This window comes from Agelaius phoeniceus, chromosome 2 (assembly GCF_051311805.1).
Source record: "Agelaius phoeniceus isolate bAgePho1 chromosome 2, bAgePho1.hap1, whole genome shotgun sequence".
Classification (NCBI taxonomy): domain Eukaryota; kingdom Metazoa; phylum Chordata; class Aves; order Passeriformes; family Icteridae; genus Agelaius; species Agelaius phoeniceus.
In genome coordinates this window covers 104,819,221-104,845,723 of record NC_135266.1, presented here as the reverse complement: position 1 = coordinate 104,845,723, position 26,503 = coordinate 104,819,221, and the positions used below count along the sequence as shown (strand labels likewise).

Here is a 26,503-nt window from a genome sequence, read left to right as displayed (position 1 = left end):
AGAAGAAGTCAAGGAATAAAATAACATGTATAGTAGGCATAAATTGTATCAAAATCAAAAATATATATGTACCTTTACAGAACCTGCAGCACTAATCTCAAATTATGCAATATCTCTCATTTTTTTAATTAGCATAAAAGCCATTTGTGTTTAACTACATATAATAAGTAAGAAAATTGCAAGTGCAAAAAAATTTCACCTTTTTTTTTTTTTTTTTTTCCCAGAAGATATTTTTTATGTGGTGTCATTTTGGGTATTTTTACTTGCAGACCTGTATAGAAGAGTTTCCTTTAACAATGGCAGAGAACTAGATTGCTATCAGTAATCAAAATAAAAAGGCTTTCTTGCTTCCTAATTTAGGGAATGTGCTTTTCATGGGAATAAAATCCCAAAGTGACTTTAACTAAGTAAAACACTTTTCAAAGTCTCTGCTGAAGATTTTTCGTTTGTATCTTAGTTTTATGCCGGTGATAAAGTTATGGGAGAAGAAAAAACCCACCACCAAAGCCTCAAAACCACCGCTTTTATTTATGATTTCTATGAAATTCTCCAATGAACATTAGCCATGAAAAATATTTATTTTTTAGATTTTATTAGGAATTCTAAAATGCTGGGAAAATGTAGCTTCTGGAGACTTCATCATTTTTCCAATGTCTAAGAGTGTAAGGCTCTGTTAACATAATTTTTTTCCAAAGAATATGTAAATCTCTATGGTACTGTCTTAACTTCAAGTTTTTGAGACCTTAATGTTTGTTCATTCTCCATGATGGGAGGAGAGTAATTCAGTGAATGAGCACAAATCATAAGTGTTGGGCCACAGAAACTATTCTGATTGTCTAGGGGTTTGTTCTGTCCCTTTTATGTTCTTTATCATTATTAAGCAATAAAATAAAATACAGATTCTACATCTCTCATGCTGTAACATTTGCAAAGAAAAAAAAAGATGTCCCAATTTAATGGGATATCCATTATTATTTCAGGCAGTCTTCAGAGTTACTGACATTGGTAATTTATTGAGATTATATCTGTATTTTGGTTTTGGCCCATTGGCAGCTCCAAAGCTTTCTTCCTGGTGGGGATTTCTCCTAAGGATTACTGGGCAGGTGTAGTGTTCCCATACCTGTGTCTCTTTCTCTTCATATTTTGCTGTGTTATGGTGCCAGACATAGTTCTAATGTGTGCTCTCCATAATTAGTGCAGGAAAGAAATTAACCCCAGAAAGGCGTTACCAATGGTTAGAAAGTTCTGTTTTTTCAGTTTATCCTGGTTTTAATAACATCCTTTGCAATAACAGAAAAATGTAAATAGTGTGCCTTCAGTTTTTGCTTCAGGTAATGCTGCACATTTGATTTTTGGCCAGTTTCTTCATTGCTCTTTTTCATACCCAACTGCACGGTTCTGTGCTTTTTGTTTGTGTCATCACATGTCCTTGAATCATTTATCCAGATCTCTCTTGTCTCACTTATACCATAAAGAAACATAATAGGGCCCCACCAGTGTTTTGAAGTCCTTGTCAAACTTGACCATACTAACTAGCATTTTGATTGACATGTGATAATCTCCCTCATATTCTGGGAATCCTCTCACTGATAGAGACACCTGCATCAAAACATTTCCTTTCATTTATTGATTTGTTTAATTAGTTGTTTCTTTGTTTGTAATGGAATTTTCTTGGTCTGTATTTACGCTCTTGTTTTGTTTCATGTGTTTCTTTTTTCAGGAATGCCAGCCTATCAGTGTATTTTTAATCAGGTATTGCAGTATCTTTGTAAAAGAAATAAATGATGGATTTGTACACCAATCCATCTGCGGAATAGACTCAGGGAACAGGACTTTTTAAACTGTTTATTAAAAAGCCACAGTATAATATGCATTATAAGCAATGAAGCAGAACACATTTATAATTTTTGCTTGATTTAGTAAGCAATTTTAACACATGAACCTAAAAAAAGTAGAAATTGTCTTTAGTAAATGCATATTTTTATTATAATTCTAGTGAAATTTTCTTGCCTACCATTATTTTATTTGTTTTATGGCCTTTGAACTTAGTAAATCGCTCTTACAATGTTTCTTACCATATATTTGATTATAAGAATAAATTATATATGAAAATCTTCTATTATTCAGAGTATTTATTAGCTATTATTCAGAGTATTTATTAGTATTTATAGCTTGAGTTTTGTCCTACCTATAAATCTAAAATATCTTACATCATCTAAATTTGAATAAGAGAATGTGAGAACCTACAAAAGTTATACTGAGTACAGTCAAAATTTTTTCCATCAGTATTAGAAAATAATTAAATAAACTAAAAGGAGATTGAGAAATTACTGTGAAATTACCTGTAAATTACCTATTTAATTTACTGTAATTACCTGTGAATTACCTATTTGAATTACTGTAAATTACCGATTTAATTTAAGGATCTTTGTGCTTATTTTTATTATTATTTTCTTGTATTACATCTGTTAGTGCTCATTTATGTGCTTAGGGATATATGGAGTCACAGTGAAATATGTACTAGTGAATTACAGTATTTGGGATTAGTATTGAACTAATGGATCACTAATAAAGTATTTACTATTGTATCTATGATTCATTGTCACAGGTTGTTTCACCATTTAAAATGTAAGCTCTTAAGGAAATATTTGTCATCAAGGTAAAATCAGAAATTAAATTCTGAAGTGCACGTACATTTTAGGTAGGAATAATGTAGTTTGACCATAGTATTACATGCTTAACATTTAAATAAAGAAGAAAATGCTCATAACTGGTATTATGTCATACAATGTACTTGCTTTACATATATATAAATAATAGATATAATGCTAAAAAATAGGCATTTATTGTTTTACATATATATATACTGGCTTTGTATCAGAAATTGGGAAACAATTTTTTTTTAAAAGAAATTGCATTTTAATTAGCTGAGGAATTCCTTCTAAAAGCCATGATGTTCACTACTGTAACATGTTTATTAGCAACATCATAACTTTTCTTTTCCTTCTTTGATCATATTGTGGAAATAGAATTTTCAGTATTAAAATTGAGAATTAAGTGATCTAAGTTGCTAATTTTTACCAATCCAAAGAGGTTTATGTTGGCTTCTGGGTTAGAATTCAAGAACTTAAGTTTATATAGCCATTTTCACATGGAACAAAATTCAGTCTACTTGGATTTTTAGATAGGATCAGGATACTTTTCTTTCTATAGAAATCATGATAAACAGCATGCTTCATTTGACTGCTTTACATCAAATATTTTAAGGTCTAAATTGTGACATATTTCCTTTATTAAGTCAAGGAACAGTTGTAATGATTAGTTGAACAGTTGAACAGTTAAAAGCTCAGCCACTTAAACATCAGATGCCACTTGGTGAGTATTGAGTGTAATATGCAGAAAACTTGGGTGTGTGTATTATAGAATTGAACATAAAAATCTGCTTCAAGTGTGAAGTCATGCACTGAAATAGTTACTGGGTTTTCATCCCTTTTCCACCTTAAAATAATGAAGGTAGGTTAACGTCAGTATTTTCAATCATGTTTGGAGTTTTTTTCCCTTAAACAAAGTGAGAGATGACAAAGTACAACAAATTTCCCAAAGGTTGCCCAGAGAAGCTGTGGCTGCCCCATTCCTGGAAATGTTCAAGGTCTGGTTGGATGAGACTCTGAGCAAACTGATCTAGTGGAAGGTGTCCCTGCCCAGGCAGGGGGGTTGGATTGAGATGAGCTTTAATGTTCTTTCCAGCCCAAAGTATTGTATGATGCTTTAAGTAAATAGCAGAAGAAAATAAATTCTTTTTCCTCAGGCATAATATTTCATAAAGTTTGAAGCATCAAGAAGAGGACTTTTTCTTTATTCTGTTTAGTTTTACCTAATATTTGTATACCCATTAAATTAAAAAAAAAAAGTGGGGAGGGATGGAGAGGGGCGAGGACAGTCATTATGGATGAGAATTTTTTATAAAATTTATGTTCTAGAAAATTGAAAGGCAGCATTCATTTTTTCATGCCTTTTCCATGGAATGAAAAGGAACTGAAATCCAGAAATTCTAGTTGCATTTATCGTTCAAGTTTTTTTAACAGTTGTGAGATTCTGGGTTTTACTCATTGTCTGAGCCATTACTTCTTTTCAGTTTCACAGCTGCAGTTGTAAGGACCAGAGATAATGCTGTGTGTAATCTGATATAGTGTTGTATCTATGCAGTTTTCTTAACAGCATCATAACGCAGTGAGTGAGATCATAAAGAAGTTTTGAGTATGTAGTTCACTATTGTTGTTATAATTTGATACGGTTTTGTGGTTTCCCTTGACAATGTTCCTTTAAGCATGTACTTATTTCTTTTATTATACTGCCTAGAAAGAGAACATGTTTATCTATATTTTTTTTAATTTATTTGGACAACTTAGAAGTTGCTTAGCTGTCAGTAATAACTTCACCATAGGTGAAGAGATGCTTTCAGTCATTCTTATCAGCAGTGTTTAATATATATAAATTCTACATTGATATACATATATAAACATATAAAACCTTCTTTTTTCCTGAATCAATGTAAACAGAGCCCAGATGGCCGTATAGAAGTCAAAGGGCAGCATGGAAAGTCGTCACTGCATATTAAAGATGTGAAGTTGTCAGATTCAGGGAGATATGACTGTGAAGCGGCAAGTAGAATTGGTGGGCACCAAAAGAGCATGTACCTTGATATTGAATGTAAGTTCTAATATTTTGTTTTCTCTTTTAAATCTGTTTTAAAAGAAAAAAAAAAAAAGTACATTCTTAATGGAAGGTCATTTTTTTTTGCGGTAATTCATGATTAAAGTTGCATAAATGAAGAAAGCATGTCCTGTAGCTCATTCCTCTGTGGAAGAATCCTGTCTTTTCTGAAGTTAACAAGACTCTTGCTGGTGTGTTGGTGACTTATGTAGGACAGAATTTCGTCTGAAATCATATTCCAGTGTTGTTATCCACTAAATTAAGGCTGAGCTTAACAACTTCAAATCTCTGGGCAAGCCGAGAGTGCTGGGAATGAAAAGTATTCAGCGGGATAAAATAAGGACTGATTTGAGCAGCAGCTAAGTCTTGAGCTTAACCTCCTAAGATTCAACAAAGATTCTTTTTTTGTTTCTGAGTCCTCTGATTTACTAATCCCTAAAAGGTGTCTAGCCACTATTATAACCCCTCCTGGAGTTATCATGTTTGTAACAGTCTCTTTTAGAGATTGTCTTTACTCCAAACTCTTGCATTTTATCCAGGAGAAAAGGAGATTATTTTTTCTTAGAAGAGTCTCATGCTTGAGAAGCCAATCAAAAGATATAAACCTGAAATATAAAAAAAATCATTGGGTAAATGCTTCTTCAATTTTTTCTTTAAACTTATAAACAAAGGTCTTCAAAAAAATGAAAACAAGCAAAAAAAAATCTTTCTTTTTTTAAATTTCATTGTTGTTTCATTTATCTAGAAATTTCTAGATACAATTATTTTACATCTCCGGTAGAGTTTGCATGAGCCTGTTTGAACTGAGTCTTCAAAGAGAAAAATTCTTTCCAGTGGGAAGATAAAAGCTGGAATAGGATTCTGTGGCACAGAAATAAAAGTAATGATTGCAGACCACGGAGTGATTTCCTGAGGAGTTCTGAAAGTGCTTTCACTATACAGTTGTGTGCTCTTTTTTGGCAGGGAAGCATTGCATTGTGGCATAGAATATAAATCTGAAAGAAAAATGAGGAATGATCAAAAGAATTTTTAGGTGTTAGGAATGGAGAGATTTGCCAAGCCAGAAAACCTAATAAATAAATTCTAATTTTCTATTTTTTTTTTCTTTAATGCATGCAATGATAACTTTTTTATGTATATAAAGGGGAAAAAATAGATAAAAATTTAAATTAAGTGTAGTTTCTCTAAAATTCTGCCAACTCTCCACATAATGTTATGAAATACATGGTTTCATTATGGTTGTGTTGCCTCTATGCTTTAGCATTAAATATTAGTATATTTTGAATTCAGAGGAGAGAGATATGTTGCACCACATGTTATGAAACATGGGCACTTGAAATTTAAGGTTTTATTAGCAACACAGAATTCATACCAGAGGGCATAATAAAACCTCTGCATTCATCCAATACATTATTATAACCAAAGACACCTTTCAGGGTGAAAGTTTTAGATGATGTGGAAAGAATTTAAAAGTAGCAGTCTTTTTATGGTATGGCAGAATGAATTTTGAATATGTGTGGGAACAATCAAATACAGTATATTAGAAAATGGAATAAGTTAAAAGTCTGAATTTATGCCTTGGTAGACACAGTTTTTGATACAGCATAAAATTTTCTACAGTTCTAAAATCCTCCGAGGAAACACAGTTTATAAAGAACATAGAAATATTATTCTACCATCAGAGAAATCATGCATTGTAATGGATACTTTTAATGTATAACAGAAGATTTTTATTATATTTCTAAAATGGGAGTTTTAAATTTTAAATAATCAACTGATAGTGAGCCTTAACTCAAACGTATTTTTTTCCAGCACAGGCATTGTTTGACTAACAGAAATACAATTTTCCTCAGTTCCTTCAAGTCAAGTAGTTCTATGATGCAAAGCAAGTGTTTCTGGGGTGATATAGTATAGGTCTGTCTCATATTCTGATTAATGAGTCAGAGAAATTTTGCACTTTCCTTTGCAAATGACTTTGCACTGGTATATGAACTTCAAATACAACTTATTTGTCTTGCCCAGGAAAGAAAGCACTTGTTTAATGGTAAAGAATTCTCCTGTTCTTAAAAAGAATGTCCCCAGGAGGAAGGAGTGCCTCTTTGCAACCTCATTTCCCATCAGTCTGGCCCCTGCCATGAAGTTCTGTAACAAAACAGCCCCTGTGAAGAACCTTTCAGCATCCTTGCCCCCATTTCCACCCAATGCTGGGCTGTCCTAAGCTCTGACAGTCCTTCCCCAGTACCTTCCTATATGAAGCAGTGTCATGCTTATCTGTCATTCCAGTTATGGGACTTCATAAGTTGCAGGCTTGGGAATTTCAGCAAAAGATTCAGGTTCAAAAGCTAAACAACTAATTTGTATTTTTGTAGCAAACTATTAAAAATGGGGGGATTCCATGAAGTCAGTATCTAATAGTTTTGATTCTCCTGGTAATATTTTTAAGTGGCATTTCTTCAGCATAATAACTGCAGCTATAAAAAGTGCTATCAGGGCTTTTAACTTTTTTTTTTTCCCAAATTCTCATTTTAAAAATTGCATTAAACCCTTCAAAATAGTTTAATTTTTCTCTTCCATTGGTTTGGTTTTGTTCTCTTACAAACAGTTTTTGAGAAGAATTTATTCAAGTATGGCTCAGTCTTACAGTTAAGCCATGTTAACAGAAATTTGAATTATCTTTAATAATATTCTCATATAAAACTCCAATAACTATTTTAAAATTAAAATAGAAATAGATAAGCAGAACTTAATTCTTGATATTGTCCTCTAGTTTCTAGATGGAAGTAAACAATGCATCTATGCCTTTCTGTAAGTTAGTAACAAAACTACAGCATTTTTTTCTTTATGCTTTACTGTATTTGACAGTTTGTGTAGTCAGGAGAGGAAACTGCTTCCATCCCATCCTTAAATGCCACCTCAGTCGAACAGGCTGAATGAAGGCACTGAGTGCTCTGGTGTCACTGTCTCATCCTTTCACTTCCTGACCCCTATCAGAGATTTAAACTGGCAGTAGGATTGCACAGAATTTCCCTGCTTTATCCTTCTTCTCTGTTGGGGTTGCTCCTGGTGATAAGAGCAGTTCTCAAGGACAGGAAGAGATTATCAGGTTTGATACCAACTGGGAACAGTTAACCTTGACTTTTATCTGAAGGAAATGCTGTGAAGACATGAATTGCAGGGAACCAGGGGGCATTTTTAAATATTTCTTCCCGCCAAGTAATCTTTGTGTTTAGTTATGTTTAATTTTTCTTATATAAAGTCTGAAAGGTAAATTAAAATTACATCAAAATAAAATACCATTTTCAAGTATTATTTATTAACGGATTTCATTAACTGCAAAATTTGGTTTAAAGTATGAAGCCTAGTGTGTATTGGATGAGAGTAATAATAAGTAATCAACTGAAAAGTGAATTATAGTATGGTTGAATATATGATTTATATTGGTATTAAGATGTGTCTATAGTTATTATCTACATATTTATCATAGAGAAATAACTATTTTTAAAATTAAAAATGTTAGAGAAATACATACAAGAAATAGAGCAGGTCATATGCTAAGATGAGGTTTTCAAGATAGCCCGAGGAATTTAAATATATTAAACCTGGTGAATTATAAATTGATTTTGCTTATAATGTCAGGTGTCTCTCAAAGTTAGTTTTCCTATACAAATATTTGCATTTCGTTGTGGTATTTTTTTGTCTTTAAAAGCATAATAGAGACCTGGCTAAAATAAAAGTTGTGATGAGAGAACACATTAGGTCTTGGGTTTCACAAATTTTTCACTGCCTCTTAGCACTGAAGAAAAATCTAATTTTACATGTCCAGTGTGCTGGATCATCTTTCACCATAGTATTATTATTAGTTAGGGTGCTCCTCCATCATTACTAAGTTGGAAAAGCTTTAAACAAGAAGCAATGAACAACACTTATGATCTTTGAAAGGCTCTCTATGTGCCCTTACAGTTTTCCCTTCGTTTTGTTGAAACTGCCATTAACCTGTCGGAAGTTTTCACAGCCCTCACTTCATTTTGTCCTCCCAGGTGCACACATTATGTAAGATGCTACTGTTTCTGACTGCTCTGTATCACCAGGTGCAAATTCCTTTGGACAGTACTCCTTTTACCAGAGAAAGCCATCGAGCCACATCCTTTGGAAAATTCTGTTTTCCCATACACTATCCAGGAAGCATCCTGACTAAGAGACCTTTTTAGCTGAATTTACCAGTTTTTACATCACTATTTTAGTAAAAACTCTCAATTTCAGGTTACAATTTCAATTACAGCTATTAGATACGCTGGATGGTAAAAAAAATGTCTATTTCCTCACAGTGCTCAAAGAATAATATTTTGAGATAGAAAAATCTCTGACAAATATATTACATTGAGTGATGTGGTACGTGTTTGTATGAGATCAGCCATGTGAGTAGTTGATAAAAATGATTTCTGAAAAAGCAATTTCTGAAAAAATGCATTTAAATAATTTTAGTGTATTCCAGGAATATGAATTTTTCTTAATATTGCTTTTCATCCAAACATGATTTTTATAGTAATATTCCCTATTAGTTTAGTAACAACTTCGAGTGATAAAAACAAAAATAATCATGCAACATGTGTGGTATAGTCTTTATCTGTAAAGAAAACTGTGCAGTATTTGTTATACTATTGTATTGCTCATCAAAACCAGTCTTTTCCTTTGTGGTTGGATTTTTTTTTCCTCTGCCACAATTTGAAACCAGCTTTATTACTGTTGCAGTATTGAACTTGGTTTCATTAACTGATTATTCTGCTTTGTTGTGTGTTAGCTGCATTGCACTGCAGTTGAGTGGGATGCTTTGGATTCATGCAATTTAATTTTATATGTTTGCAAAAAAAATATATATACAACATTACTTAAAAGTGGATTCGAGAGATTGAGCTACAAATTGTATTTACCTTCTAGGAAGAAAAGGTTTTCTATTGGTGAAAATGCTACTACTGTGTACAAGATGTCACAAATATTATCACAGAATCATAGAACAGTTTGGCTTGGAGTGATCTTAAAGTTCATCCAGGAGCAACCCCTGTGCCATGGGCTGGGACAACTTTCACTGACCAGGTTGCTCAGAGCTCCTCCAAAACAGCCTCAAAAACTTCCATGGATGGATCATCCACAATTCTCTGGGAAACCTCAATGATGTGATAAATGTCACAAAAAAAAAAAGGCTCCAGCTGCCTACTGCTATCATAAATCATGATAAATTCAAACAGTTCATAATTTGCATTTGGTTTCTGTTAAAAGAGATCAGTGCAGCAACATGCCACCATTATTCACAGAAACACAGAATGGCATTGCTTCTTTCCTGTCACTGGACACCACTGAAAAAACCTGACTTTGTCTTTTTTACACCTTCCCTTCATCCATTAGTCATGAGGACCCAGCTTTATCCTGTCATCACATCCAGAAAACAACACTAATAAATATAAAACATATGGCCTGGGAAAGAAACAGGAATTACAGAAAAATTACAGGAAAAACAATCAAGAGGAAAAAAAGAATTGAAATAGCATAGAAAAAAATATCCACCTTTTCTAATAAAATGCTATTGGCTTTAGTTACATTTCTTCCCATCAAATTTATAGGTTAAAATGAGAAAGCAAAGATGGAAAAGGTCAACCTTTAACATCCTGAAATAAGTGTGATAATTTTGACATATTATGAATGTCACTTGTAAGATTTACCATTTTTCTTCTCTGCGCTTGTGCACTTGCACAGAAGGAAGTTTACTGTGCCACTGCTGTGACTTCAAGGGGACAAGAAAGTTTAATTCTGTGCAAAAGATGAGGTTTATCACATACAGTCCCTTTCCAAAACCATTTCACCAAACTTCCCAGAGTGAAGCAGAGTTGAAGGCATCCATTGTCTTTTTCTGACGTTACAGCAGTGTGGTAAAATGGAAAAATTATTCATCTATGTAATAAATATACCTATTATTTAGCCCAAAATGTTGTAAAATACTTTGAAAAAAAAATTCCATCCTAGAAACATTTTGCCTAAATATATGTTAATCACTTGTTAAACATGATATTGATTTTAGAAATTTATCATAAATTTTTACTGAACAGAGCTCCCTACTACATGTTTTGGTTAATCTTGCAATTAATTTGCTATTATTTAAATTAGATTTTTAATAACATGTAAGCTACTTTTTTCTTAATAGAAGAACAAAATTTGAAAGAATAAAATAATTGGGGTTTTTTTGTTACTAATAATTTAGGTATTAATGGATATATATGCCTCAACATATTTTCTTACTGTCATAAATTTTCACATCAGCAATCGTGAAAAGTAAAGGTAGAAAAAAAGAAAAAACTGAGGAAGAATTTTCTGATGTGTCCTTGAGCATGGTTCTACATTGTGAAATTTAAATATTTACATTGATAATGAATATTATAAATTTTAAATGAGTTCACAAGTATTTTCATACTATATAAAATGTAATACATATTACACAGTAATAACCTGTGAATGAAAAAGACATTGTGGCCTTCTTACACCTCCAAAACAGATCCATCAAAGCAGAGTCACAGCATCTGAGTATAATGAAGAAAATAATTATGTGATATGATAAGTGTCGCACTGATATTTGAAACTTGAACAAAACAAATTTTTAAAGATTTTATTTGTTGTTTTCTGGACAGCACTGCATGTAAAAATTTAGTAAAGACATGAAAAGGCTAAGAGTCCTAGCTCCATACAGCAACTATTATGAATTGGGAATGTATGAGAGAGACACAGACATTAGGGAATGGAGGGATGATATCAATAAGGAGGCATACTGTGGAGGTAAGGGTGACAAGTAGGAAAATATGGAAGGTAAAGACTGGATTTTGTTCTGGAAATGTGACACATAGGACAGGAAGAAAGATGGGGTTAGGATCTTTTTTTGAGGAAAACATTACAGTTTTTCACTTCTGCCTATAAGACAATAATGTAATCTAATATTTGATGGAGAAGCCAGGCCATACTAAATTGTTCCAGTAATTCTGTCCTGGAATCCATGTAACAATTGAAAATTTGGTACAAATTGGCATCATTTGAGAACAATGTGTTAACAATGGGCAGCACCTGATAATTTTATTACTAAAATGAAAATTGCTGCTAGTGTGATGGATATATATAGGGGGAATCTTCCTGTCCTAGATCTGATGGCCAGTGTTGGCGATTCACAGACATACAAAATGATTAATATACAAATGCAAACAGTTTATTTTATACCTCACTAGTTGCTTATTTTGCTTATTTTACCTAGGTATGCTTTCTTTAGAATTTCTCCTAATTTAAACTAGTTTAGGCAATTTTCGATCAATTTTTTATCCATTCAAAGCAGACATTTCTATGGAATTAAAATTCCTTGGGCTTTATTTTGTTTTTTGTGGGTTTTGGGTTTGTTTTTTTTTTTGTTTTTTAAGTGAAAACAAATACATTTCTTTAATGTCAAGTGAAATTAAAAGAAAAATAGGTACATTGAATTTCTAAAATTCTGGGAGCAACAAGCACCTTAAGCCATACATGCATTCATTGCCCAACATTATTTAATGTGCAATTATCAACATGCTTTGCATCTAACAAAAAGTATCTTATGGAAATACAGCAATTGGTATAGTGTTTGAATATTAAAAATAGTACCCAAGTTAAAGTTTCCAGGAACTAATAGTGTTTGTCAGTAGGAGGGGGCTCTTACTTTTCATAAAGGTAGAATCAGTCAATAGTGCATCATACTATTGAATATCAATGCCATATTTTAATGAATTTTGAGAGGAACCAAGAGAATGGGGCAGGGGAAAGGAAGTCCTAAAACAAGTGTGGTGTTTTCTGCACTTGCTTTGAAAGAAAAATGTACCTCTCAAAACTTTTGAAGTCATGGGTTGGATTCAGGGAAAAAAAAGACCCCTCTGGTTATAGCTAATAATCATGGCAGTTTAAAATCAATATGTGATGAGTTTCATTAGCTTTTCTATTTGGACATTTCTTATGTGGGTCTTGGATGTTTTTCCTTACAGCCATATGATTGTGATAGTGGCAGTAAGTAGCTGTAGTTTTCCAATTCTTGTCTTCCTTTTAAGAATGATTATAGACTAAAATATAGTCACCTAACCACATTTTTGAAGTCTTTCTAATATTATTTCTTCTTTCAAATGAATATGTGACAGTTATTGTACTTGTCTGTGGAGGTCCTTCTGCTTTGTATCCAAGGAGGAGCTATTAATTTTAAAATATTAACTATTGAAAAAGATATGAGGGAGAAAGTACAAGAGAAAGATAGATGGCTGTTAACTAAATTGTGGCAGAGTTACAAAAAACTGAGGCACTTTTACAGGATCGATGGCAAGGACAGTACTAGATTTGCCAGAGGATGTGGTTTATTAAAGTCCTTGATGATGGGAAACTTATGCCAACATTAATCATTTTAGAGCGAGGCTTCCAATAATATACTGTAGGAAATGTCCCAGAGTCTTAGACCTGACAATCTGTCACATATTTTTATTACATGTTCCAGGGAAACAAATAGCCACATTTTGAAAACCTATGTTCTTAAATTAAGAAGTGCAAATCTGATTCTGCACACCAGTCTTCCATTATAGTTGTCTGGACACATGTACTGAATCAGGTAATTTGCTGTATCTAATTTTGTGTATGACACCAAACATACACCAGAACTGGATCTTTGTCATCCTTAATTTAATTACTTTCTGGACAAGGCAGGTGATGTATTAGTCTGTTATTGAATCACTGTTCCTGGACATTATAACTAACAAGGATATCTAAATGCTAGAGACAGCTTTCAGGTCAGAATTTGCCACTCTTAAATAATCTTGCACAGGTTTTCCAGAACTCGTTCTAACTGGAGTGCCAACCTGTCACTTTCTCTCTTGCTTGGCAAAATAATCAGCTGGAGTTTAGCTGATGCTGGTACCATAACATTAACTACTCTAAAATGCCACAGTAAATGTATAATTTCTTACAGAATCCTGCACCCATAGAATAGCTTGGTTTAGTTTTATATCTTTGTGATATAGTCTTTGTTCCTTCAAGGCATCTTTTTTCATTTGGATTGCCTAATCTCTCCAAAATAATATTTGATCTTTCATAGTTGAGCCTTAAAACCTTATGGGCTTTATCACATCCTGACTGCCCTAAAGCCCATAAGGTTTTAAGGCATCCAGAGCCCCGAGGCCAGCAGGCCAAGAGAAGTGATTCTACCCCTCTACCCACCTTTTGTGAGACCCTCACCTGCAGTGCTGCATCCAGCTCTGGGGCAAATTCAAGAAAGACAGGGACCTGCTGGAGCAGGTCCAGGTGAGGGCCATGAAGGTGATCAGAGTGCTGAAGACAGCCTGGGAGGGTTGATGTTGATAAGCCTGGAGAAGAAAAGGCTCCAAGGAGATGTTTGAAGCCTTTCCGTGTGCAAAAGAGAGAGTTTTTATCTGTAGTGATAGCATGAGGACAATGGCTTTAAACTGAAAGAGAGTCATCAGAAATTAGATTTTAGGGAGAACTCTTTTTAGTTATGGGAGTGATAAGACCCTAGAATAGGTTGCCCAGAGAAGCTGTGGCTGCCCCATCCCTGGAAGTGTTCAAGGCCAGGTTGGATGGGGCCCTGAGCAACCTGGGATAGTGAGAGGTGTCCCTGCCCATGGCAGGGGGATTGGAACTGGGTGATCTTTAAGGTCCTTTCCAACCTGAGCTATTCTATATTATGCATCTATTAAATAACATCAATGGTAAATTTTGTAAATTTTTTGCAGCTTTTGGGGATTTTACTTGTTTTGTTTTCAGTAAAGTGCTAAAAGGTCAGATATAATAAATACCATCAGGGTATATATATTTTAATGGAGTATATTCAAGCTCCTACTTCTACTTATCTGCTCAGAACTCTAGTATGTCATCTTAACTTTTTACTTTATGTAAAAAACCTTAAAAGGAACAGTTCATTTGCACCCTGCATTGAATTTTGTCATGTGTAAATTAATTCTCAGTTACATAGAAGCTAAGCAGAAAGAATTATTTTTAATGGTTCTAATTTTCTAATTGATTTCTATTGAATCTTTTATTTTTTAAAGAATAAATATATTTCATTTAAAGATCCTTTCATAGAACCACCTTCTCATTTCTACTTGGTTTTACACTTTTTGATAAATATTCTGGTTTTTAATGTAATTTGTTTGTTAGTTATATTATAAAACTGGTGGGATCAGGTTTTGTAAACATATAATATAGTCAGACTTATGTTTTCAAAGACTTGGCTTTAAAGTTTGTCTTTTTTTTATTCTTTTATATTAAACATAATGTGTATTTATGTTTAATAAATACTAATTCAGTAGCCATTAAAGCATGCTAAACAGCATTTAGTGATGAAGAGCATACAAGAAAAAAACAAGTTATCTTTATAAACAAATTATTCCCTTCCAGCTCAATCTTTTAGTTTCATAAGAAATGTAAATTATCTTTTATTTGTACTGTAAAAAGAAAACTACTTACAGAATTATATTCTTTTTTTGTAAAATATCACTCCAGGCATCTTAATCCATTCCTGACTGGGAAATCAAAAATCATCTGTCTCAAGATAATCTCTCCATTTCAAGTCATTAGTACAGTCCTCTTCTTTTTGTATACTGGAGCTCTTGACTGCTGGGGAAATGGCTGCAAAGCGTTTTACACAGGTTTTTGAGGGAAATTACCAAGTTCTTTTTTGAGGGGAATGCTTTACAATTGTGAGTTGTTTATTTCGGGATATATCTTTATTTGACAGACTTTTAGTCCTACTTGTGGTTTATTGTGTTTATGACTTTTAATACCTGTAGTTTTGGTGGTAGATGGCAGTCCATAACTCACCTATACTTTTTAAAATATCAAAAAATATATACAATGGGCATCCAAACTCTACCTTTAGAAGAGAGAGAAGCTGGAACTGGAAGTCCCTATTCACTTAAATGCTTTTATCTGCATTATAAAAGTGTGCACTACTTTTTCACTTGTAAGTCTTAAAATAGGATATGAGTTTGCCACATGTGCATTGAGCATCAAACCACATAATGTTGTCTAGGAAGGAGGATTTCTCAGATTCAGAGTATCTTTTTATCTTCAACATTCATGCCAGTGTTCATAAATGGATTGAACTTATTGTGAGAAATTGCACGTTGGAAGACAATGCTGACATAAAATTTGGGACACAGCTTCACGAAGACTCTAATGAGATTTCCAATCTATTTGTTGAACATGCTATTGATCCACCTATTGAACATGCAGAAATGAGTTTGTACAGTTTTCCTACAAGTGATTCCCACCATGAACTTTATTTGCAGAGGAAAAGCCAAGGCTCTGAGCCTTGGTATTCTGAGATTCTTGACCATAGCTGACCATAAAACACACTTGTGCAGTTTGCTTTTTTCTTCATATTCTCCAGTAGTGTAAGACGTCACACTCTGAAGACTCTTTGATAGTCTGTTCTTTGCATTAAACTGTTTAGCTGCTGAAATATGGGGTGTTTAAAGGTCTGTGAAAAACAGGATCGCTAGAATTACTTATTAAAACTCTTGGAGCAGAAAGATGAACTCCTGTGTCTCGTAAATAAATTCATAGCCAGGCAATCTTTACTTATTTAGATGAAAATGCTTGTTTTTCTACAAAAATAAGGGCAGAACAGTTATTAAAGGAAATGCTGCTGGCCTTGAGCAATATAGCAGCTTTGATCTGTGCTTTAAAACCTCTATTGATAACAATTCTTTTTGCTCAGAGTCTGTATGCCTAGATGCAGCAGCAGCATATGTCATCAAAAAGTTATGCTTTTTGACAGAGGCAAACAGGAAGAAATTGAAAATGTGCGCTTCAGGGGAAAAAAAAAAAAAAAGAAGAAAAACCCAGTTGTTTTTAACCATTCCTGAAGCTAAATTTTACTTCATACTAAAGATACTCAGTTCTGGTCTCTGATATACCTATTAGGAACTTTCGTGCCTAAAATGAAGCTATATGTGAGAGGACTAGAATAGATTTTCCAGAGACATATATGAAAACATTTAAGAGCTACTTGTCAAAATATATATATATATATATATATACACATATATATATGCATATGTATCTTAAATATTAAAAAGAGATACCATTGCAACACCTGTAACTGATAATTCTCTTTTGGAATTAAAGCATTGAGGAAGTTTCCGTGAATAAAGAATTTTTTTAATACTCTTAAAAGAGAGTAACAATGAAATTAGGAAATATTTGATAGAAAAAACACACTCTTCACCCAAGACATAAGAAGAAGAGGAGAAAAGCTACTCCCTCTCATTTTATAGAGATCACTAAACTTCCTGTTTTCCAGAGAAGCCTTGAGTAGAAGAGATAAGTCTTGTCACTTCATGGCACTGTGGTCTGAAGATCACATTCAGTTTGCAAACAGTTTGCAAAATTTCCTCTCTGTCAGACTCAGTGTTTGGTATATGTTTAATGCAGACATTTCTTACAAACCAGTCAGGTTGTAAGAAAAACACACCAACTTTTTTCTTGGCTATAGCTTGATAATTTCATAAGGAACTGATACAAAGATTGTTCTAAATAATGTACACACAATATATTTTCTGCAGTAGGTAGAACACATTGTAACATTTTTTGGTATTCTTTTACTATTTTTAAAGTTTTATTTCCACAAACAAACATCTCTCTTTAAAAAGATTTCATAAAGTATAATAAAGTTCCAGCCAGAAATCGGTGAAGCCATAACACAACAAAATTTGAGGAGTGAATGTAATTTCTCCATAGCAAAAGAAGACACTATAAAATCAGCACATGAACAGACAATGTATGTTTTTAGGTCACCTCCCTTTTTCATATGAGGGTCTGGCTGAAGAATTTGTCATCCTGCAGAGGAAACACTCTTCCTCATTTCTGAGAGAGTGTCTTTCAAGGGCCTGTAATTGCCTAAAGTTAAATATATTTGACAGGTATTCTCTTTCCCAAGAAGTTCAGCTGAAACCATTTAGGAGAGGAGAAACTTACCAAGATGAAAGTCCAGTGAACTCACGTTCTGTAGTAAATTGACACAAAAGTCAATTGAAATTTTTCATTGAACATGAAAGCTTGGATGTGGGTATACAGCATGTTTTACTAAACCAGTTAATGAACTTGTGCATTACTTCCTTTTTCCAGATGCTCCAACGTTCCTGTCCAATCAAACCATGTATTACTCTTGGGAAGGCAATCCCATCAATATAAGCTGTGAAGTGCTGGCAAATCCATCTGCTTCAGTTCAGTGGAAAAGAGGAAAATTAGTTTTACCTGTAAAAAATACAACTCATTTGAAGACCTACAGTACAGGAAGAAAGCTGATTCTGGAGGTAAGACTTCACATGGAAATCAGTGTGGTGGCAGAAGATAATTTTGTCCTCAGTTTGGCAGCACTGTGAGTAGTGTAGAGTGCATTTAAGGCTAAAACCTATAATTTAATAGGTAACACTGCTAAATAAGGAACAAAACAAAAAAAAGTGTATATGAACTGTTCTATCTACACATATCTTATGAGCAGTTAGAAAATAAATCTTATTTGAATGGTATATGCTCAGTTTTCCAACTACACTCAACACAAATATAATTTGCATTTCTTGGAAGTAAAAAAATCCATAAATAGATATAAGACTAAAATATCAAGCTAAGACTGAAAATTAAAGTGACTGCCTTGTAGGTGCTTGTTGTCTACAAAAAAGGAGGTTTTTAAATTTTTTTTGAGGTTTTTTGCTTGTTTGGGTTTTTCAAAATTATTGTTTAAAGGTGAAATTTAAAGATGAACAATGTCGCTATTTTCCATTATCAGATTTCTTCATTTGAAGTTTAGAAGGGGGGAGTAAAACATGAAAAAATGTGTACTTAGATCTGTGTTTGGAGAATATACTAGATATGTTGAAGTAAGAACACATCTGCATATTGGTTAAGGAGAACATACTTGAATCTCTAATTTAAAAAAATATATATATATTTAATAAGCAACTAATATTTACAAAGTGTATTCATTTTAAAGATTGCTCCCACATCTGACAGTGATTTTGGACGGTATAATTGTACAGCCACAAACAGAATAGGAACAAGGTATCAAGAGTATACCCTTGGTCAAGCTGGTAAGTTAAATTCTTTTTTCCTTTTCTTTAAATATTTTTTCCCAATTTAGTCAACATTAAGTTCCAACACCCTTTCCTCTGTTTATTTTATTCCATGGACTGTGTGCAGATAATTTAATTGTCTAAGAGCTGAGCTGCAATATGAAGTAAAATAAACCAGTTCCCTCAGAATATGAATCTTCTTTTGATTTAATTTTGAGGCCTTCTGAAACTTGAAAAAAATTAGTCTAACCTTTTTTCCTTTGCTCTTACTATATCCTACGTTTATAACAATGTATTTTTATTACTTTAGCAGAGAGACACATGGCCTGAGGGCAGTAAAATGTAAGAAGGAATTAGAAATTTTTTTTTCCTTTTTCCCACCTCATATTTTCTTGATAGAACAACAATGACAAGAGATTGAAATACATCAGCAAAAAATTTCTATCTCCATTTGCACTTTTACTTATTTGAAATTGGAATTTGACTGGAGTGCTAGATTGAAATCATTTAAGTTCTGAGATATTACACACCCTATTTTTGCAGAATGTCTGAAAATTTTCATGTCCTTCTATTGTTGTTTAGGCAAATAGAAAAATCTGGCTGTATGTTTGTTCTTTGGTGGAAATAACTATTAACTGAGTTAATAGTTATTTCCACCAAAGAAGAGTTTCTTACCAGTGCTTTCAATTATATTTTCTTATTATATTTTTTTTAAAAATTATATGTAGCGTTAGTCCATTCCACAAGAAAATATAATTGAAAGCACTGGTAAGAAACTGAGAGTTCCTTACCAGTGCTTTCAATTATATTTTTTTGTGGAATGGACTAATGCTACATATAATTTTTTTTTCCTTTCTCATTAGGACACCTATTCCAAGTGATGCTTAATGTTTCAGTTGCAAGTTTTGGTCTGGTTTTTTGGGGGTTTTGTTTGTTTGTTTTTTGGTATTTTTATTTTGGTTTAGGTTTTTTGGAGTTTGTTGGTTTTAGGGGTATTTTTTTTTGGGGGGGGGGTGTTGGTTTTTGGGTTTTTTTTTATTTTATTAAAAAAACACTTTAGACTCCTTCCTACCAAGAACACTTTTAGGGGAGCATTGCTGAAGCATGCACATCCAGTCACAGGGAAGCTCTCTGACTTGGCCTGCTGCTATTATTTGAGAATTTTTGCTCCATAGGAAAATTATTTTCTTTTGGTGTCTCAGGAGTTATAAAACCCCATTATTTATTAATAGTCTCCTTGGACTTAGTGCACAGTTTTAAACGATTTTCCCATCACCTCTGTAGGATTCTAGAACACATTTCTACAATAATATATCTTTTGGTTTTGAAGAACCATGAAAAGTGCTGAGCTTCCTAAAATAGGAAAGTGAGGGGTTCAAATTTCTGAACCCCACAATTTTACATCACTTAGAACATCCCTTACCCTTAATTTTACAGCTTTTTTGGGGTGTTAGCTGTGGTGTGATCTTAGCTTCCTTCAACAGCTACATTTGACCACTGACAAAAAAAGCTTTTCTTGAAGCCATGAACATAAATCACAAGAAAGGAAGGAAAATCCCCGCTTGCATCCCTCTGGGGTCTTACCTCTCAGGAGAGAAAATGATGAGAAAATGTTGTGGTTGCCACTGTGTGCTGTTTTTTCATAAATGTGTATACACTTGGGAGAGCATTTCAACAGATATTCTCCAGAATGTTTTTTTTTCCTTAGATTCGCAGAACAACGTCTCATCACAACACGATACTACATGATGTCTATTTTAGCTACATCCCCTGCTTTTATTATTTATTAATTCATCAATTGTAATAAAGAATATCAGCATTGAAAAGTTAATTGAAAAATCACAGGATATTTTGTCATTTTACTTCAGAAAATTCACACATGAGCACCCCTGGAAATGCAAGGAAAACAAATAAGCTACAATCCTTTTTTTTTTCTTTTTAATACAACTATATCAGAAATATTACCAATGCCAGTTTTTTAAACAGATTAATATTTTCTACTTCTGCAATGTTTTGCTTATATTTTTTCCAGGCAATTTTTCAGGAAACTCAATGAAGACTTAAAAAATATGTATTGTAGTTATAAACATAAAAAGGGGAGTGAGGATAAATAGAGTTATGGGAAGAGATCATGTAAAGTGAGCAATATGGGGATATTCTAGATAATGATATTAAATGCAGAAAACAGAAAAGCAAGTTTATGAGTAGTGATAATGAACAGGGCTAGAAAAACTGGATTTGGAGTGTCACTGTGCATTACTGTGCACTACTATGCACTACCACCTGCTATGCACTACTTACCATAGTGTTATGCATAATATTCAGTATCCTGAAAGATTGATATTTTTAACATTTCCCTCTAAATAGACTTTGGTTTTTGGAATAAAACCCCAAACTGTAATTCACTGTTAGAACTTTTGCACTTAAACTGGCATCAGCTAGAAACAGAAAATGATCAGGGATACGGAGCATAAAACCACTACAATAGATACAGGTATAAGATGTCTAATGCAGCTTTTTCCCTAGTTTTATTACCTTGGTCGCTTCACTCTGGTTAATTAGGAAGGCCTAATGATTGATATTTCCCATATTAAAGCCTGTGAAATCATTTCATGCATTTCAATGCAGCATGCTTTGCCTCCTGGCTTTGATTGTAAATATAAATGCTGGGGCATAGAATGCTTTCACAAAGGCTCTGTCAGAGAAAAAAAATACAATTCCTAGCTGGGAGACAGTATTAAGTAAAGTATGGTCCTAAGGTAAATTTGATCACAAATAATGATCATTTTGCTAAATAGTTTTATCTTTAAATTCTGCAGGAATACTTGTTCCTTCATGTTTCATTCAATTTTCTGATTTGCTAGATTTCAGCACAATCAAACTACCTTTTTTTATTAATTTAATGCTACTTAGAAAGTTATCATACTGTCAAAATTCCATTATCTTTATTCCTGTTGCCTTCCTTAAGAAATTACTTATTGATGATTTTAGAAAGGAAGATTTATTTCAGAACTGGTGCTCAATTTACAGCCATATTTGTATGACAGAAAAAAGCATGACTGTTCACTTGGATTATACAGAGCTACTGAATCAGACTGAATTCCATTTAAACCTTTCAAAATAACTGAGATGCTGCAGAGTATTTGAGGTTTCATTCTGGAAGGTGATGGCCTGCTTAGAAACTTCAGAGTTTTGTTGAAAGCTTAATCAGATGTTCCCGTGACCTGACTGTTGTGGTGCTGAACTTTTAAAAATAACACATGGGTGACCTCCTTTCTCATTACCCAAGCTTTTAAAATGTTATGTGTGTACATATGGAACGTGAAAAGAACCACAGTCACTTGTTGCCACTGCAAATTAGTTTTTTCATGTCAGCACAGGAGCCGCAATTTGTATTTTAGAACTTTACTTACGCTCTGGTTTTAATCTAAGTCAGGCTTAAATTTTGGCAAGGCAGGTCAGCTTGGCAGGTTGCCCCAGTGGGTCTCAGAGGCTGAGGGGAGCATAAATATTCCTAGATTTGTCCAAATCTAGTTTATGCATAGTTTATGTGAAATATCACTATGCAGAGAGCCAGTATGAACTAGAAAAGCATTCTTCTGTTTATTTGAGTATAATTATTTCAAATGTTTTGTGTATGTAAATAGAAAGTCACATGGACATCAGTAATTTAGGATTATGTTATTGGAATAGGTATTTTAATATCTTAAAATGGTAAATTTCAAGGTTGTGACACAGAGCTAAATGAGAAATTTTTAAGGTTTCTCTTTTTTAAGTATTAACATAGATCTTTTACATAGCTGCATGTATAGCTGGGCTGAATCTAGAGCCCTAAAAAGTCAAGTATGATTTACCTCTATGGATCTCATAGCCTTACTATTCCTAGACTTTCCTTTCCCCTTTTTCCATGTATTCTGGGATTGCATCAGCTTTAAAATCCTGCTGTGGGCTGGAACAGTTTTCACTAGACTGGGGTGCTCAACATCCTGGTCTTGAGAACTTGCAGTAATGGGGGCATCCACAGCTTCCCTGAGCAAATGGGAGATGCTATATCTGCTAGAGATGTATGATTTATCTGTTTCCTTTCTACAGGAATATTCCAGGGAATTAAAAAACAAAAAGTCAATTGTGCCATTAGGTACTCAGAACTCCTACAGCACTTTATTGAATTAGATATTCTTTAAGCATCCTGTGCACACAGAAAGTCAGTGAATATGGGGAGTAATGACAACAAAAGCAAAAGGGAAAGACCATAATTGAGCTTCACAGAAAATGTGCCCTGTAACCTCTTTTATGGAATAAAGTCATGCCCAAAATATGAAAAGGCTGATTGACAGCTGACAAAGGCTACCAAATCAAATTTAGAAATTTACTTGTCTGTAGTTTTGATGGTGGCACTTTGCTGCTGGGTAATGGATGTTCCTTGTTTCACCATGTTCACCAAACAAGGATGTTTCCTTATTTGCATTTCCATGCAGGTAAAATAAAATCAAAGTCATAGGACTTAATTTTCCCTGGAGAATAGTATAATGAAAAGAAAATCATATTCTGCCAAAAGCCCATTTGTCTCCAAAAACATATGGGCAGACCTAAAATCTAGCTTTCTAAAACTTGCCATTCACATAATAGCAGCATCAGCTAAAGGATTTTTATTTAAAAATTAAACAAACAGCAACATATTTTCAATTAGAATAGGTATGAAACTATCAACATAGCAGTAGTGTTTTGCTTCGTGTGCATGTGTCTTATTTTAATTTATTATTTCTGTATTTATTTGCTAGCTGTGGTCTTACTAACAGAGTTGGGTTTACTAACTGAATGCTTATTTTTCCAGAACTCGCAGAGATTTGGCAAAGGAAATACATGTAGATCCAATATTGAGGTTTTTTGTTCCCATTCTAAGGATGTACGAGCACAAGCTATTTCATAGAGATTTTTGACTCCAGAAGTCTAGTCCCCAGCTCATCTGGGGACTAGACTTCCCAGCTCATCTCTTTCCTTGCCAAAGCTCATCTCTTTCCTTGCCAAAGCTCATCTCTTTCCTTGCCAAGGTCCTGGTGCTATTTAGATTCAGCATTTAGACATGGTTATTTTCAGTCAATATATATATGCCAGATGTACAGAAAGAGGAAAAGCTGAAGAACTGCAGTAGAAACACTGACAGGAGACAAGAGCTGACTGGAAGATCAATCCCTAAGCCCACTACCCACTCTCACAGAATCACTTCCTTTTCTCTGTTTAAACCAAGGCTGCTAAACTCTGAGAGGGAGTTATTTTCTTCCATAAAGCTATCAAAAAATAGCTTGAAAAGAAAATCCCCAGTGATAAAAAGTGGTCATTTCTTGAACAAGTTTGGTCATAATTGTAGGAGACTTTACACATCAGTGGAGGCAAATACGAACTCATAATTCTGCGTGTACTTCTCTATCAGCTGTGATACCATTTTTGGAACCAAACCAATTCTATTTAAGCCATTGTATCACAAAGTCCATTTGTGCAAACCAGTGTTATGTGCTGGGTACAAAATAGATGAGGTGCAATTTTACACCTATTGTTTGGAGGAGATACTATGTGATTTTATTTAATTCTTGTCGTGTTCCAATGTGGGGAACTGCAAGTTCTTTTAAAAATAGATGATCTAGAATGAAATTCAGTCAACCAAAACAACGTTGTACCTGAGAACTGTTTGTTGGTACCGAAAAACAAACAAAAAACGGAGCTGACACTAAAGAGGGCTAGAAAAGACTGGAGGAAGGAAAATGGAAAAGGATGCAGGTGGGGGGGGGTTGGGGTCGGAAGAGAGAGAGAGAGAGGAGACAGAGACACAAAGCAGGCATTGAACCAGAGGCAGGCACATGGGGGCAGAGCAGGCAAGGCTTTGGTCAGGGACACAGGGAGGAAGGACAGACATGAGGGTGAGCAAGAGCCAGTGAGGGCAGGAGAGCCAAAAGCAAGCTGAGGCCACGGCAAGAAGCACACGTCAAAAGACTGGAGCCAAACCAAAAAACCAAGAACCAAAAGGCCCCCAGACTCAAAAATGCCAAAAAACAAAGCACAAAAAGCCCTAGTCACCAAGCCCAAAGATAAAAAGCCCCCAGCCAAAAGACAAGTCTCTAAAAGCCCCCAGGAGCTTGTTGAGGAGTTACTTTTATACCCCCTGACTCCTCCCAAAGTCTCTCCTGCTGACAGGAGACCACTGGCCCAGTCCAACCTTCCACTGCAGTCTATTTCTGGAGCCCTTTTGCCATCTGATTGGAGAAACCTCTCTGGGGAGTGCAGCGTCCTTGGTGGTCTCCTGCTGACTGCCTGTCCCATGTGAGGTGTGAAATGGTGACCAGGCAAAGTCTCCCCAGAGACAAGGCTTTCCTCCATCTTCTCCTGGCTGCCTCCAGCTAGTGGCACATGTGCAGCCCCTGCCCCACACGCCTCTGACAACCAGTATTGAGACAGAAATCACAAGTAAATTGGCTCCTCACAGTTCTTTAATATCATACATAAATATAGTCACATTTTGGACAGAGAAATAGTTGTTGAGGAGAGAAGATGAAGTTGACAAAATGTCTGGCATTTGTTGTGACATTTTATGTCTTTAATTTAAAGGCTGAATTTGTGATGAATTTTCTCTTTTTTTGACAGCAGTATAATGACAAAAAATATAGCAGTGGAACTTCCAAGGAAGTAATCTGGTATCTTTGCTATCACTAAGTGATCTTTAAATCATAGAAAGTAAATCCCCTCCTTTTTCCACTACGTAGTCCTTCAACTTATATCTACAAGAGTATATGAATTAGTGATCCTGCCTGTAGCTAACCTCCTCTAAGATTCATTTTGTTGGTTGGTGTTAGAATGAAAAAGAACAAGAAAAATCCAAAGCTCTATCCTTCTAGACAGAGATTCAGAGTACACAGTATTGTAAATTATTCTTCACCCCTGCTAAACATTGATCCAAAAGCCTTGCAATTCTAACATGAAAATCACGGCAATGCTCCAAGTAATTGCAACTGACAGGGGACAGTTCAAATGCAGGAATGTTTATCTGGATCAGGACCAGAAAGCCGTATACCTTGCATGATCAAATTCATACTCATTACAGAACCACAGAATTAGATTCAATTCATTATGCTGTTATTGATCTTCATTGGGGGAAAAAAAGTTAAGGATCTGCCTAGCTGGAAGTAGATAGTAGGTATTTTAATATATTTTGATGGTATTTCTAGTATTTGGTTTTGGTTTTCACCAGGAATGTATCTCGTCTATATTTTCTTCAGGTGATTCACTCTCTTCCTTACAACTGATATCGTTCAAGTTTGAAAACTGTATAAAATTTACCTGCATGTGTGGGTGGCTTGGAATGTGAGACACATATTTAAAGTAGTATTGTGGATGTATTTTACAGTTCAGTGAGTTGCAAACATATTGCATTGTGCTAGTTACGCAAAATATCGTACTGGGTTTTCAAAGGAGCTTCATTTCATGCTTATTATCAACTGCAATCATATCTTCCTCTGGCAGAAATTATACTAGAATCTGCAGTAGCAAACATAAGGTTCTTCCTGAAGGATTTCATCTTCCCTGTGCCATGCTTATTATAGGTAAACACATAGAGGCATTAACACAGAAGGAAGAGTGGTCTCCCTAGCATTTGGAAAGCCAGGAACAGAGTGGAT

At 34.2% G+C, this 26,503-nt stretch overlaps 1 protein-coding gene across 2 annotated transcripts in view; it reads left to right on the top strand.

Moving 5' to 3' along the window:
* The window catches only part of NCAM2 (neural cell adhesion molecule 2), a 275,041-nt gene that overhangs the window by 177,499 nt on the left and 71,039 nt on the right, over positions 1–26,503 (top strand). For both annotated transcript variants that reach the window (XM_077174496.1, XM_077174497.1), the window contains exons 9-11: positions 4,560–4,710; positions 17,893–18,080; positions 18,758–18,854. In XM_077174496.1, the coding sequence (XP_077030611.1) occupies positions 4,560–4,710; positions 17,893–18,080; positions 18,758–18,854 (436 nt within the window). The remainder of the gene's footprint in view (positions 1–4,559; positions 4,711–17,892; positions 18,081–18,757; positions 18,855–26,503) is intronic.